The 12,844-nt window shown below is 43.7% G+C and overlaps 1 protein-coding gene and 1 pseudogene across 1 annotated transcript in view; one reads left to right on the top strand and one right to left on the bottom strand.

Moving 5' to 3' along the window:
* LOC118773784 (zinc finger protein 239-like) overlaps nucleotides 1-12,844 on the top strand; it is a 161,254-nt gene that overhangs the window by 15,578 nt on the left and 132,832 nt on the right. The window contains exons 4-6 of the mRNA XM_036522872.1: nucleotides 4,191-4,989; nucleotides 5,081-5,139; nucleotides 5,406-7,319. Coding sequence (XP_036378765.1) covers nucleotides 4,191-4,989; nucleotides 5,081-5,139; nucleotides 5,406-6,754 — 2,207 coding nt within the window. The 3' untranslated portion in view covers nucleotides 6,755-7,319. Of the gene's footprint in view, nucleotides 1-4,190; nucleotides 4,990-5,080; nucleotides 5,140-5,405 lie in introns of the transcript that reaches the window.
* The window catches only part of LOC118773783, a 146,080-nt pseudogene that overhangs the window by 60,788 nt on the left and 72,448 nt on the right, over nucleotides 1-12,844 (bottom strand).

The raw sequence follows: 12,844 nt of genomic DNA, 5'->3' as shown, positions 1-12,844 counted from the left end.
GCTGAGTGGATGCCTCTAGAATTGTGGTTTTTGTGTGTGTGAGGTAATGTTGCACTAACTGGTTGTTGTAAAATCATTTTGGTATCAGTAGTTTCAGTAGCAGACTGTTTTTGCACATGTGCGTAACCTGACATTTTTTAATATTTAAACATTTTTATGAGACATTGTATTCAATATAATTTGCAACACCTACAGTAGACTAAGTGGATGAGAGAGTCTTTTATTTTGAAATGAACTCTCCGCAACAGCACCAGAAGTGATCGTAGCGCTGTCATTGCCTGCGTCACACCGCTGCAAATCTGTCTGAATGTAACTGGAAACAGATTTCTTTGTCTTCTCACTGAAGTGGGTACGTGTTAAAATGCCGTTTTATTAACAGAAAGTGTTTATAACCGTAGGCAACCAAATTTACAGAGGTGATCTAGCTAGTATAGTAACCTTTGATGCTTTTCACAAGCCATTGTGCCTGCTAACTAGTTGTATATTTGACAGCCAACACATTTTCTCACGCTGTTCCCGGAGTCGTAGCGATGGAAGAACGAAGTTCATCGGGGGAAGGAAACGAGGGTTTGTATATTTTATCTTCATTGGAAGGACATTTACATACAAGCATTGTCACTACTGCCTAAATGTTCCTGAGGGCGAAAACATTCTGCCTGACCTAGCAGCCGTGGATCAGGCCTGTCTCAGTTATCACGCCGCTGTATTTCACACAAACGCACCGATTTCGCCTCTAAATGCGCCTGCTTGCGCTCAGAATGCAGAAACTGCGAGTGAAGCGCAACAAGAGCATGTACAAGATTTTATTTGCTTGCAGCTTGGCAATGAAATCTGTAGCAAACGCATTTTGGCTTGGAGTTTTATCTGATCAATATCTGCATTTCGGAATGCTTGGGATGTTCTGTAGTTGAACGATCTTTTCATTCAATATTGGTTTATGACACCTTTTAGAGGAAAAGATTTTAAAACTGCTACAATACACATTGATGTACTGCTATTGATTCATCTTGGTTTGTAGCAGGGCTGTTACCGAAGGTGTTGAGACAGTGAAGCCAGAGACTGTGCAAAGTTAAATATCACTTGAAATACAAGTCCTGGCTACTAAGTTTTATCTCAGGCTACAAGTATACAAAAATAACAAAACTAAATTTTATGGTTGATATTACTTACAGTATGCACCAAACCCCTTGAAGCCCAAACTTAATTTATAACTATAAACAGCAGTGGGTGGTAAACAGTAGGCTGTGGAACCAGGACCAAATGCTGGTGACTGAAGCCAGTGCTGCTTTAGATGTGTCAGAGGTGCTCCTGTTTGTGTGTAGATTCCTTATGTTCTCTCTCTGGTGCAGATCCCTCTCTTCCTCTCTCCTCCCTGCGCCTTTTGGTTCCCCCTCTACGACTGTTCTCTGCAGCCATGTGGCAAGTGGTGCAGCAGCGAGACATAATGCATTATGGGAAACTGGAGGAGTTTGTGACTTTGGTGACAGAGGCAGTCCCAGAGCTGCTGAGTTACAGACAGAGGAGCCACCTGATTCTGGCAATACGAGCGAGGGTGAGAGAAGGGGGCTTGATATATGTTTTTACATTCAGGAGAACATGGGAAAAAAAGAGAAGGTATCCTCTATTTACTGGGTAAAAGTGTTTTTATTTTCGTACTTGGATGAAGGTTATGTTAATATTATAATGAAATAATATGGACTTTAAATTAGGGCTGCCCCTGACCAAAGAATTTCCTCGTCGACTAGTAGTCCTTAGTTCAAGCCATTAGTTGACTAGTCGTCGCACGTTTATGACATTAATTTTTTAAATATAGGCCTGTTTTTTGGGGGGCATCAGAAAATGGTTTGAGTTCCAGGGCTGAGGAAGAATGTTATAAGTAACATTGTTAACACTGTGCTACGTTACAGAGAAATTACAAAACCGTAAAAATGAGCCTTTAAAATATAAATGTTATAAGCGCATGCACGAAGCGAGCCGCCTGTTAATGACAATGCTAACGGCAAAAGCAGTAATGATTCTGAATGTGTCGGAACAACCAGGAAGGAGACTGAACTTTTTGCTAATTTATTTCAACACAGTATAACGTACAAGTTACACAAGTAACACCAACACAATAACTTTTTATTTTGTTGCATATAGCCTTAACTTTGCAAGTGAAAACATAACGAACTATGTAGCGTAACAGTGAGCTACACTGCATAAAAATAAGGTACGTGCGAAAGGGATAATAACGTTAGGCTACTTAGGGGAGAGCCAGGACAAAAGTAACACTTTTCAGATAAACGTCATTTTAAAAGATAACGTTACAGACAGAAACTAATTTTCGTTGTGATGAACAACTCACATGTGTGTTCTATCAATACCAGGTGCTATTTTGTACAAATGTGTAACGACTATAATAATATAGCCTAATAAGTATCGTTGTTACTGTGTAGAGGGACGAAAGAAACAACTGTCATGATCGTCCCGACAATGACTCCTGACAGTTAAACCTGACTTGCTTCATAACTGAGAAACTCTGATACGGCAAACTTCAGGATGTGTTAAAGTACTAATTAATTTGTCAAATGATCATGATGATGACACATGAAACAATAGACACATGTTGTCATTCAAAAAAAGATCACTGCTTGAGTGAATTTACTTTTCATGATCAAAAACAGCTTTTCGGGTATAACTCGTTGATCACTTGGACAGGAATGGTAGGCCTTTGTTAGAGGACAACAAAAATTACAGTTGCTACCCTGTGTCAGTGCTATGACAACATATAACAAGAATTTAAAAAACAAAAAGAATATATACAAAATGTGTGAGAATGTAAAATATGAGGATGTTATTATTATTTATTTATGTTCGGGTATGTTCGGGGATGTTATTATTTATTTATGTTCTGATACCTTATTATTATTATTATTTATAAATAATAATAAGGTATCAGTGCATTGACAGGAACAGTCAACAGAGTATGTAGAAGTATCTACACACCTGAAGTTGTGGTATATTAGTAATGTACTCCATAGCTGTTTCCATAAAAATCTCTGGTGCACCCGTATCTGATTATGTCACATGCCGTATTATTGCATTACATTGTATTGTATTAAAGTGCAGTGCACATGGTGTCCGTATTCCACAGTTTGTTTGGAATTATGGTGTTGAAAGTGGAACTTTAGTCAATAAAAAGCATTCTGGCGTAGGTGTCCTTAGGTTCCACGTGGTCCAGGACTGCGTGGATGGAGATGGAGATGGCATCCTTGGTTGACCTGTTTGCCTTGTAGGCAGACTGGTACTGCCTACACCTTTATTGATAGCGTACATTTAGCAGATTTTTAAAAAACATTTTACATTTAAAAAAAACATTCTACATTAATATATATATATATATCCGAATATCGGAATCGCAGAATTGAAAACCAAATACCTACCCACTGAATGAATATCCGAATAGTCGAATATCCGGCCCTCGAATATAGCCAGATTTCAGTGAAGATCATTACACAGCAGTTATCTAGCTTCGTTTGTGTGGTAATTCTCAGTCTGATTTTATCCATCTTGTTAGCGATTGATCTGGTGTTTGAAAACGCTTGGAAGCGGCGGCTTGAAAGGTGTAGTTTTTAGCCAGGCCTGTATCGCGGCCTGCTTAACTCGCTTTTGCTTTTTCTCGTTGCGGCGCGTACAGTGTCTTCCACCGGGGGCTGTATCCCAGTTGGCCTCGGTGCTGTGACGATCTCTGCTGGTGTTTGTTGTGAAAAGTCTCTGAAAGCGAGTTGGTGGGTCTTAATCCCGATGTTGAGGAGTTTCTGTCAGCTGTATTGTAGCACATTTGCCTTCCTTTTGCAAAAAAGAATACTTAAAATTAGTAAGAACAGCAATAAACACTACTTACGCAGGGAGCTCAAAGTCGCTGGGTCTATTGAGCGCTGCCATCTTGAGACCTATGCACAAACTCAAGATAGGATGACATGAATATCGTTGATTTTGATTTTCACTTTGTTCCCAAAGCCACATATAAGAGCTGTATTCACACAAGACCCTTGTTGATTACACATGATTTAAATTGTGAACCCTCTCAGGCAAATTTGTGTTAGCAGTAAGATGATTATTTTGAACAATGCTTTTTTTCTGTAGACCTGTTCTCTCACTCAGTGCCACAAAAGGTTTCTATTCATTTTCTCTCTCTTCTTCTCCCTCAGAATCTCTGCCCTCCATGCACAGCTATAATCCGTCATCACTTTCTCTCACGTCATTTGTAAAAGTTGTGGATTCATCTGATCTGACTGACTGTGATAGCCAATCAGAAGTTGCATTTGGCTCTAAGAAGTTGTTAAGCCCTGCCTCTTCAGGTGAAGAGATAAAGACAGAATGTGTGATGGACAGCAGAGATTACACAGGGGTGGAACTTGGATCAGGTCTGAACAGAAGTGAAGACATAGAGGAGAGGATGGAGAGGAAGACTGGATATGGGATGAGCAGGGAGGAGATAGACATACTATCCAACATAAAGGAGGAGGAAGAGGAAGGCGGAGAGAAGCAGATTGAGACAATGAAGAGGGAGGATGATGTGAGAGATGAAGAGGACAAGGGACTTTGGAGGGAGGGCCAAAAAGAGAGAGATGAACAAAGGGAGAGAGATGAAAGTGATCCAGCCCTCCAGACTGACAGAGAGCTGAAGAATGAAGGAAAATCAGTCTGTAGCCAACAGGAATGGGAGGGCTTTTCACCTCAGGTCACATCCTGTCTTCTCAAACAGCCTAGAGTGCTGATTCACCGACTTGAGGTCACAGAGATGTCAGTTCCTGTATCATCACTTCCTCATCTGGCGGTCAATAATGGGTACCAGGGAATGAGATCTCCATGGCAACGGGATGAGTTGATGCCAGTGATGGAAGAGGGCTCACTGAGGCAGAACGGACAGGTCATGATCCAGAAGAGGGAGATGATTGGCAGCTCCAAGATCCCACTGAAACAGCCCCCAGATTCATCAGAGAAAGAGTAAGAGTGAAGAGGGACATGAACTGATTTTATTTTTCTCCTTCATTGCAATCAGCCTTAAATAGATAATGATCCTTTTTGCCTTTTGCAGGATCTTGGCTGGAGACCCCTTCAGATCCTCTGTCATCTCTCCCAGGAAAGGAGAAACAGGTGACAGAAATATGTGATTAATTTTTCACTCAGTGTTGTTGATGTAAAGCAGTGTCCAGTCTGATGTGCAGTGCTGTTCTGAAGAGCTCCATGCATTCCCTAATGCCTCAGACAGACAGCAGCTCTGTGCATTTTGACTCTCCTAATACCTGCCTTCACATATTTTTATTTCTTTCTGATGCATACATTTGTATGTTCTCTCACTGTTTCTTGTATACACCAAATCATCTGGGCATCTGTGTATCCCCTGTCTTCTCTCTCTTCAGGGCAGACAGCTGGGGTGGTGTCTCAGGTCTTTGCCTGCTCCCAGTGCCCATTCACTCACATGGAAGAAGTGAACCTTCACCAGCACATTGAGAAGGTTCACCCAGAGGAGTACAGCAGGATTCTGGGATCTGGAGGAAATGGAGCAGAGAACCCACTGCCTCCCAGCAGCACCCCACATAACTTCACACACCCTAAGACACTCCCCACCCTGATGCAGTCCCACAGAAGCACCCCAGGGGCCCACACATGCCCCCAGTGTGGGAAGAGTTTCAGGTGTGCATCAGCCCTGACAACACACCAGCGAACCCATGCAAGAGAGCAGCCATTCCACTGCTCCCAGTGCGGGAAGAATTTCCGTAATTCCAGTAATCTGAGACAACACCAGAAAATTCATACAGGAGAGCGCCCATACCACTGCTCCCAGTGTGGGAAGAGCTTCAGGCAGTCAATTACTCTAATAGAGCACCAGCGAACTCATACAGGGGAGCGACCACACCAGTGTTCCCAGTGTGGGAAATGTTTTCGTAAATCAGGTAATCTCACACAACACCAGAAAATTCATACAGGAGAGCGCCCATACCAATGCTCCCAATGTGGGAAGAGCTTCATTCAGTCATTTACTCTAATACGGCACCAGCGAACTCATACAGGAGAGCGCCCATACCACTGCACACAGTGTGGGAAGAGCTTCAGTCAGTCAACTACTCTGACACAGCACCAGCGAACTCATACAGGGGAGCGACCACACCAATGTTCCCAGTGTGGGAAGCGTTTTCGTAATTCAGGTAATCTGAAACAACACCAGAAAATTCATACAGGAGAGTGCTCATACCACTGCTCCCAGTGTGGGAAGAGCTTCAGGCAGTCAAGTTGTCTAATACGGCACCAGCAAATTCATACAGGTGAGCGGCCATACCACTGCTCCCAGTGTGGGAAGAGCTTCAGTCAGTCAACTACTCTGACACAGCACCAGCGAACTCATACAGGGGAGCGGCCACACCAATGTTCCCAGTGTGGGAAGAGTTTTCGTAAATCAGCTAATCTGTCACAACACCAGAAAATTCATACAGGAGAGCGCCCATACCAATGCTCCCAGTGTGGGAAGAGCTTCATTCAGTCAATTGGTCTAATACGGCATCAGCGAACTCATACAGGGGAGCGGCCATACCACTGCTCCCAATGTGGGAAGAGCTTCAGGCAGTCAATTACTCTAATACAGCACCAGCGAACTCATACAGGGGAGCGTCCATACCACTGCGCCCAGTGTGGGAAGAGCTTCAGGCAGTCATTTGGTCTAATACAGCACCAGCAAACCCATACAAGGGAGCCCCCTAACCACTGTTCCTAGTGTGGTAAGAGGCACAGTATCATTTTTGAGAAAGCTGGGTCCTAGTGAGGTGAGAGGGAAAAAAGAAAATGACATCAGATGGACTCTGCCTGCAACCTAATCTATTTGCCATAAATGTGGGACAGCTCCTTCTCACAGCAGGAAGCACTGCCCAGTAGTTGGACAGATGAGCAAACCAGAGAGCAGAGAATGCAACTCGCTGTTTGTGATTGGTAATGTAGCCATACTTACAGTGCTGAACCTCACCATTCAGATATCTTGGGGAGAAAGTAGTGACATTTTTAAATGGCATGTCATTTGAGCTTCTTGGGGCTGGAGGGAAACACATGTAGGAACTTGGCACAAGCAGCACAAAGCCAGTCTGATCTGCTGACACTGGGTTTGGGTCCTGTTGCCTTGATTCACCCAGAAGTTGACACTGTGGCTCAGATTTATAACAAACACAAAAACTGCTGGAGGATTGTACAAATGAAATGGATGAGTACATGTGTGAACACGAGCCCTGTCTGTACTGGTCCCTCAGTGGTGGAGTGAACTACCCACAGGGGTCAGGACAGCAGAATCATTGGCCATCTTCTGACGCAGACAGAAGACCCACCTCTTCAGACTGCATCTCGGTTCCACTTCTATCCCCACCCCCTAACACCTGCTACTTCTAGCATTTGAAGTTAATTTCTTGTGTTCTAAGGTTTGTTGTATCGTGGCTTTAGCTTTTGCTAAATGCAGGTAATGTAATGAGTAAAATAAACCCGGCTTTACACGAGACATTTACTTGTGTTTGTGTGGATTATTTCTAATGAGGAATTAAGCAGATGGCAGATGGGAGTGGATGTGGAGTGGATGTGCTTGTATGTGTATGAAATGGGAAATGTGATCCATGCTTTGGATATGCACCCCCAATACCAGCACACTTGGGGGGGAGGGGGTTAATTAAATATAACTGAAAACAAAATGTGCTCACTGAGTGTCACTGGGACAGAGACCTCTGCCCTCACCATCCCTCCCTGTATCCCAATTCTGTTCATGGACAGGAAGAGCTGGAAAGAACGCAGGAGAGGAGGGGTCACTTGTGGTGCTCCTTAAATCCAGTGGTAAAGCAGGGATTTGTGTTGAGCTTACCAAAGTTGATCTTACCGGATCTCCTAGCAAAAGATGATGTGTTTTCAAGGGTTCATGAGCAACAGGAGACATTTGATAAAATCAAAGGCAACCTCACCTCACAGAGAATGTGGGCCAAGTACCGGCCTCAAGCCAAAGAAGGAGTTTAGCTGATGCATCATCTTTTGGGCGAGGGCCAATCCTATGGAATGGCACTCTGTGGCCTCCATCTCGGGAAGCCTATCTGAAACGGAACAGAGACCTTCCCAGGGGGAGACAGAGGCTGTAGCATGCACTTGTTAGCAGCTGAGTTTGTGCTTGATTAGCCTGCGGTTTACAGAAGAGACTTACCACATAGAGACTGCAGGTCATCTTTGGGACTGAAGTGGGACTTGCCTCCCAGGGCTCCACAGTGCTGAGGACTGCATACAGAATGGTGAAGGTGGCAGGGAAGGCACCGATCACAGGAATTCTAACTCCTCTAACACTCTCCAGGCTCCCAATCAAGCCTTCCTTAACAGAGGAGGAGCTTCTGGAGGGTGAAGTGCAAGTGTTTTGTCAACAATGTTTGAGTCAGTTTACCTGCATCACAGACTAATCTGCAATGGAGCACACAGAGTGGGACCACATGTGCAGCCAGCTCATACAGCTGTCCTGCCCCAGGAAGTGAAACCCTCTGGGGATCACCAAAGTCACTTACACCTACATGGTGACCTCCTCATGAAAGGAAATGACAATGTTAGAATCACTGCAAATGGAAATGCTGTCCAGAGTACATGAAGGATACATGGGGGTGAACACATGCAGACAGAGAGGACCACAGTCAGTGTGGTGGATCAGTCCGAGTTCTCAAATCTAAAAATAAGTTTACAGAATGTCCACTTCTCCATCCTGAAGCAATGATGGCTACAAAGCTGCCTTGGCAAAAACTGGGAGCAGATCTACTGCCAAAATGACTCTTAATGGTAATAGATTATTATTCAGAGTATTTTGAAATTTTTGGAACAACCAACACCACATCAGCAGGGGTCCTTAATGGGTTTAATGGGGTTCCTGAGATGTTTGTAATTTGTAAATCCACTCAGTTTGCTACAGGATCCTCTTTCTTTGCTGCAGAATGGACCAGCACCCTCTCTGAGGCAGAGGGGGCCTACAGGCTCACACTGCTGCATCATGGACTATCACCTGCTGTGCTCCCCATTGCCGGTGTCACTCAGCCACCTCAGACCCCAGGACAGCTGAACCTGACACAGAAGAATCCCTTGAATCAGAATCAGAATTTTTATTCGCCAATTACAGATGTACTAGGAATTTCCCTTGGTGCAGGTGTTGACATTGAAAACATAAATGCAGACAGAATTATACATTATAAAACAATACAATAAATACAATAGAATACAATACAATTAAAAAACTGTGCAATGCCTTTGGTTATGTACATTTGTGAAATAACTTTACAGTTTTACAGTTCCATTGTGGGATCTGTGGGATGGACTGTTAAAGTGAAAGTGTGCAGCTGCACAGGGGGCGGTCTCGAGAAGTACATGTGCTGTTGTGCTTTCTTGGTTATTGTGATCATGTTCTCTTCCCATTTGAGATCCTGTTGGATGATGGAGCCGAGGAATTTATAGGATTTCACTCTGCTGGCCATGGTGCCATGTATTGCCAAAGACGGGTGTGGGGTGGGCTTCTTCCTGAAGTCAGTGATCATCTCCATGGTTTTTGTGTGTTCAGCTCTAGGTTGTTAGCTTCACACCATGACACCAGACGGTTTGCTCCCTCCCGATATGTGGACTCATCACCATTTGAGATGAGGCCAATCAGGATAGTATCATCAGCAAACTTAAGAAGCTTGATAGATTCACTGTTAGAGGTGCAATCATTGGTGTAGAGTGAGTAGAGCAGTGGGGACACCACACATCCTTGAGGAGCACCAGTACTGAGGAAGAGGGGGTCTGAAATGTAGTTACCCACCTTGATATACTGTTTCCTATTGGTTAGGAAGTCCTGGATCCAGTGGCAGACAGGTGAGGGCATGTTAAGATGTTTCTCTTTAATCTCAGACAGCCAGCGCCCATCAGCTCCTGCAGCTCCTCCATCCTGCTTGTTGCTCTTTTCTGCCTTCCTCCCCAGGTCCCTCGCTGGTACGCTGCTCTCCAGCACGCTTCTGACGGCCATGAAACCTTCAGGTGAGCACACCAAGCACCACGGTCCTTACACCCACAACGCAAGCACCAGGTCAGCCCACTCTCCTTAGCTGGATGGGTGTGAAACCCATAAATGTATAAAGAACCTCAGAGCTACAATGAGTTTTTTTTTTTTTTTTTTGGTTTTAAGATTTAGGATTTGTAGTGCAGTGTGATCTTTCCTTCCCTTGTGTGTAATTACGTATGGAAGTTTTACTTCAGGGTATGTGGCAGCATGAGTTTGGAATGGCATTGAGCTGGACTCACATGTTGTTGTACGCTGCATGTATGTACTGATTAGAACTGATTCCTTGACTTGAGTGAAATTCACCTTACCAGCCTATGAATCCAAAAAGCTATGCTGGCTGCAGAGGAAATGGCCTAACCTGCATGTATCTGATGCATGAATGAACAAAAAAACAAAATAAAAGAATAATGGAACATAATACAATATGGACCACAGTTGTTGTAACAGTAAATGGTCAGTAATTGGTGAGTTCCAAAAGGAACATTTCAAACTGGTGAAGCATCCAGTGTTTATTCATGTAAATAGTTGGATTCTCCTTCCATGGTTTTACCACAAAGGAAACACACAGTAAGTGTAGGGTATCAATGCTGTACCTTAGTTATTATCCTGTGTTGCAATTAGAACAAATATCTTTGAACACCTACTGATGCTAGCCCTCATCAGGCATTTGTCTACAATCCTAAGATGACATCCATTAAGCACAGGTGTTCTCTCCACCACAGTTTATGGAGATAAGTTACATGGAATAAAACAAGACATTCTGCTTTGAGCAGCTGAATACTGAATCTCTTTTTGAAGCAGCTGGTTCTCTGTTGAAAAGGTCTGTTTTCCCCATCACTCTGTCCTACAGGAAGCTCCTCCCACTCTACAGGAAGTGGAATGGGCACTCCCCTGTATGTGTCTGCGTGTGTCGTCTCAGATTACCTGATCAATTGAAACTTTTCCCACACTGAGAGCACTGGAATGGATGTTCTCCTGTATGAGTTACATGATGTCATCTTCAGTTGGATTGATATCTGAAGCTCTTCCCACATTGGGAGCAGTAATAGGGATTCTCCCCTGTATGGGTTCACTGGTGAGGTATCAGTTGGGATTGATATCTGAAACTCTTCTCACAGTGGGAGCAGTGCAAAGGGTGCTCCCCGTGTGAGTGATTCCGGTGATGTTTCAGATGACTTGATTGAACTAACTCTTTCCCACAGGTGGACACCCCGGCTTCAGAAAGTCCTACCATGTATTCTAGTTCTAGCCATTCACTAAACAAGGTGATTTCACTAATTAGCTCCTCTACCTGGCTGAAGAGCTGTGCTAATTAAATTCAGCTGTTGTAACGGATGGGTGGAACAATACGTGGCAGGACTTCTACTTTCTGAAGCCACACTGGGAACAGTGGTATGCGCTCTCTCCTGTATGAATATTAGGGCTGCCCCCGACTAAAGATTTTCCTAGTCGACTAGTAGGCTAGTCGTTAGCTCAAGCCATTAGTCGACTAGTCGTCGCATGTTTATGATATTTATTTAATTATTTAAATAGCCTATATATTGATTATTTTGGGGGGCATCAGAAAATGTTTTGAGTTCCAGGGCTGAGAAAGAATGTTATAAGTAACATTGTTAACACTGTGCTACAGAGAAATACAAAACCGTCATAATGAGCCTTTAAATTATAAATTTTACAAGCGCACGCACGAAGCCGCCTGTTAATGACAATGCTAACGGGAAAAGCGGTATTGATTCTGAATGTGTCGGAACAACCAGGAAGGAGACTGAACATTTTGTTAATTTATTTCAACACAGTAGCCTAACCTAACATAACCTATGAACTTGTAACACCAACACAATAACAAATGATGAATAAAAAAACAGAACATGAAGTTAAACATGCAGTAAGTGAGGTAATTTAGCTTCCCCAGCCCCCACGAAAACTTGGATAAGCCTAATAGCGCATATGACAATATATTTATTTAGCTGCATATAGCCTTAACTTTGCAATTAGTTAATGTTACTTAGCCCATTAATTATTTAGCATACAGCATGAAAACTTGGTCGACTAAGACTCTTCTCGTTGACTAACCTTTAGTCGACTATTAGGGGGCAGCCCTAATGAATATACAGATGTGTTTTCACCTGTATGAATTTGTTGGTGTTTCGATTCAGTTCTGAAACTCCTCCCACATTGGGGGCATGTGTGGGCCCCTGGGGTGCCTGTGTGGGACTGTGTCGGGGTGGGGAGTGTCTTAGGGGGTGTGGGGTGCTGAGGGGTGCTGCTGGGAGGCAGTGGGTTCTCTGCTCCATTTCCTCCAGATCCCAGAATCCTGCTGTCCTCCTCTGGGTGAACCTTCTCAATGTGCTGCTGAAGGTTCACTCCTTCCATGTGAGTGAATGGGCACTGGGAGCAGGCAAAGGCCTGAGACGCCACCTCAGCTGTCTGCCCTGAAGAGATCAAATCAGCGTGAGATTATGTGCACGTGAACGCACTTAACGTCCACTCCCACAATTGTTCTTATATGGACCGAGACATGCCTTTAATTAGTCAAATTAGCATTCAGAGATCCCAGGTAAATCTGAGTGAAATGCAGAGATTGATGTTGACGATCAATGGTAGGACATAAGAAAAGAAATTATTCGGACACGGAGATAGAGGTGATGGTTGATGAACTGGAGAGGAGAAAAAAATGTTCTTTTTGGAGGCCAGACTAGCGGTATTTCAAATCGATGGAAAAATGTGGAGTGGCTCAAAGTGGTGACTGCTATGAATGCAGTTTCACCAGAGGTGTGT

Source organism: Megalops cyprinoides, chromosome 2 (genome assembly GCF_013368585.1).
Source record: "Megalops cyprinoides isolate fMegCyp1 chromosome 2, fMegCyp1.pri, whole genome shotgun sequence".
In the NCBI taxonomy this organism is placed as follows: Eukaryota; Metazoa; Chordata; class Actinopteri; order Elopiformes; family Megalopidae; genus Megalops; species Megalops cyprinoides.
The sequence above is the reverse complement of the archived record's forward strand: the minus strand, read 5'-3'. Positions and strand labels throughout refer to the sequence as shown.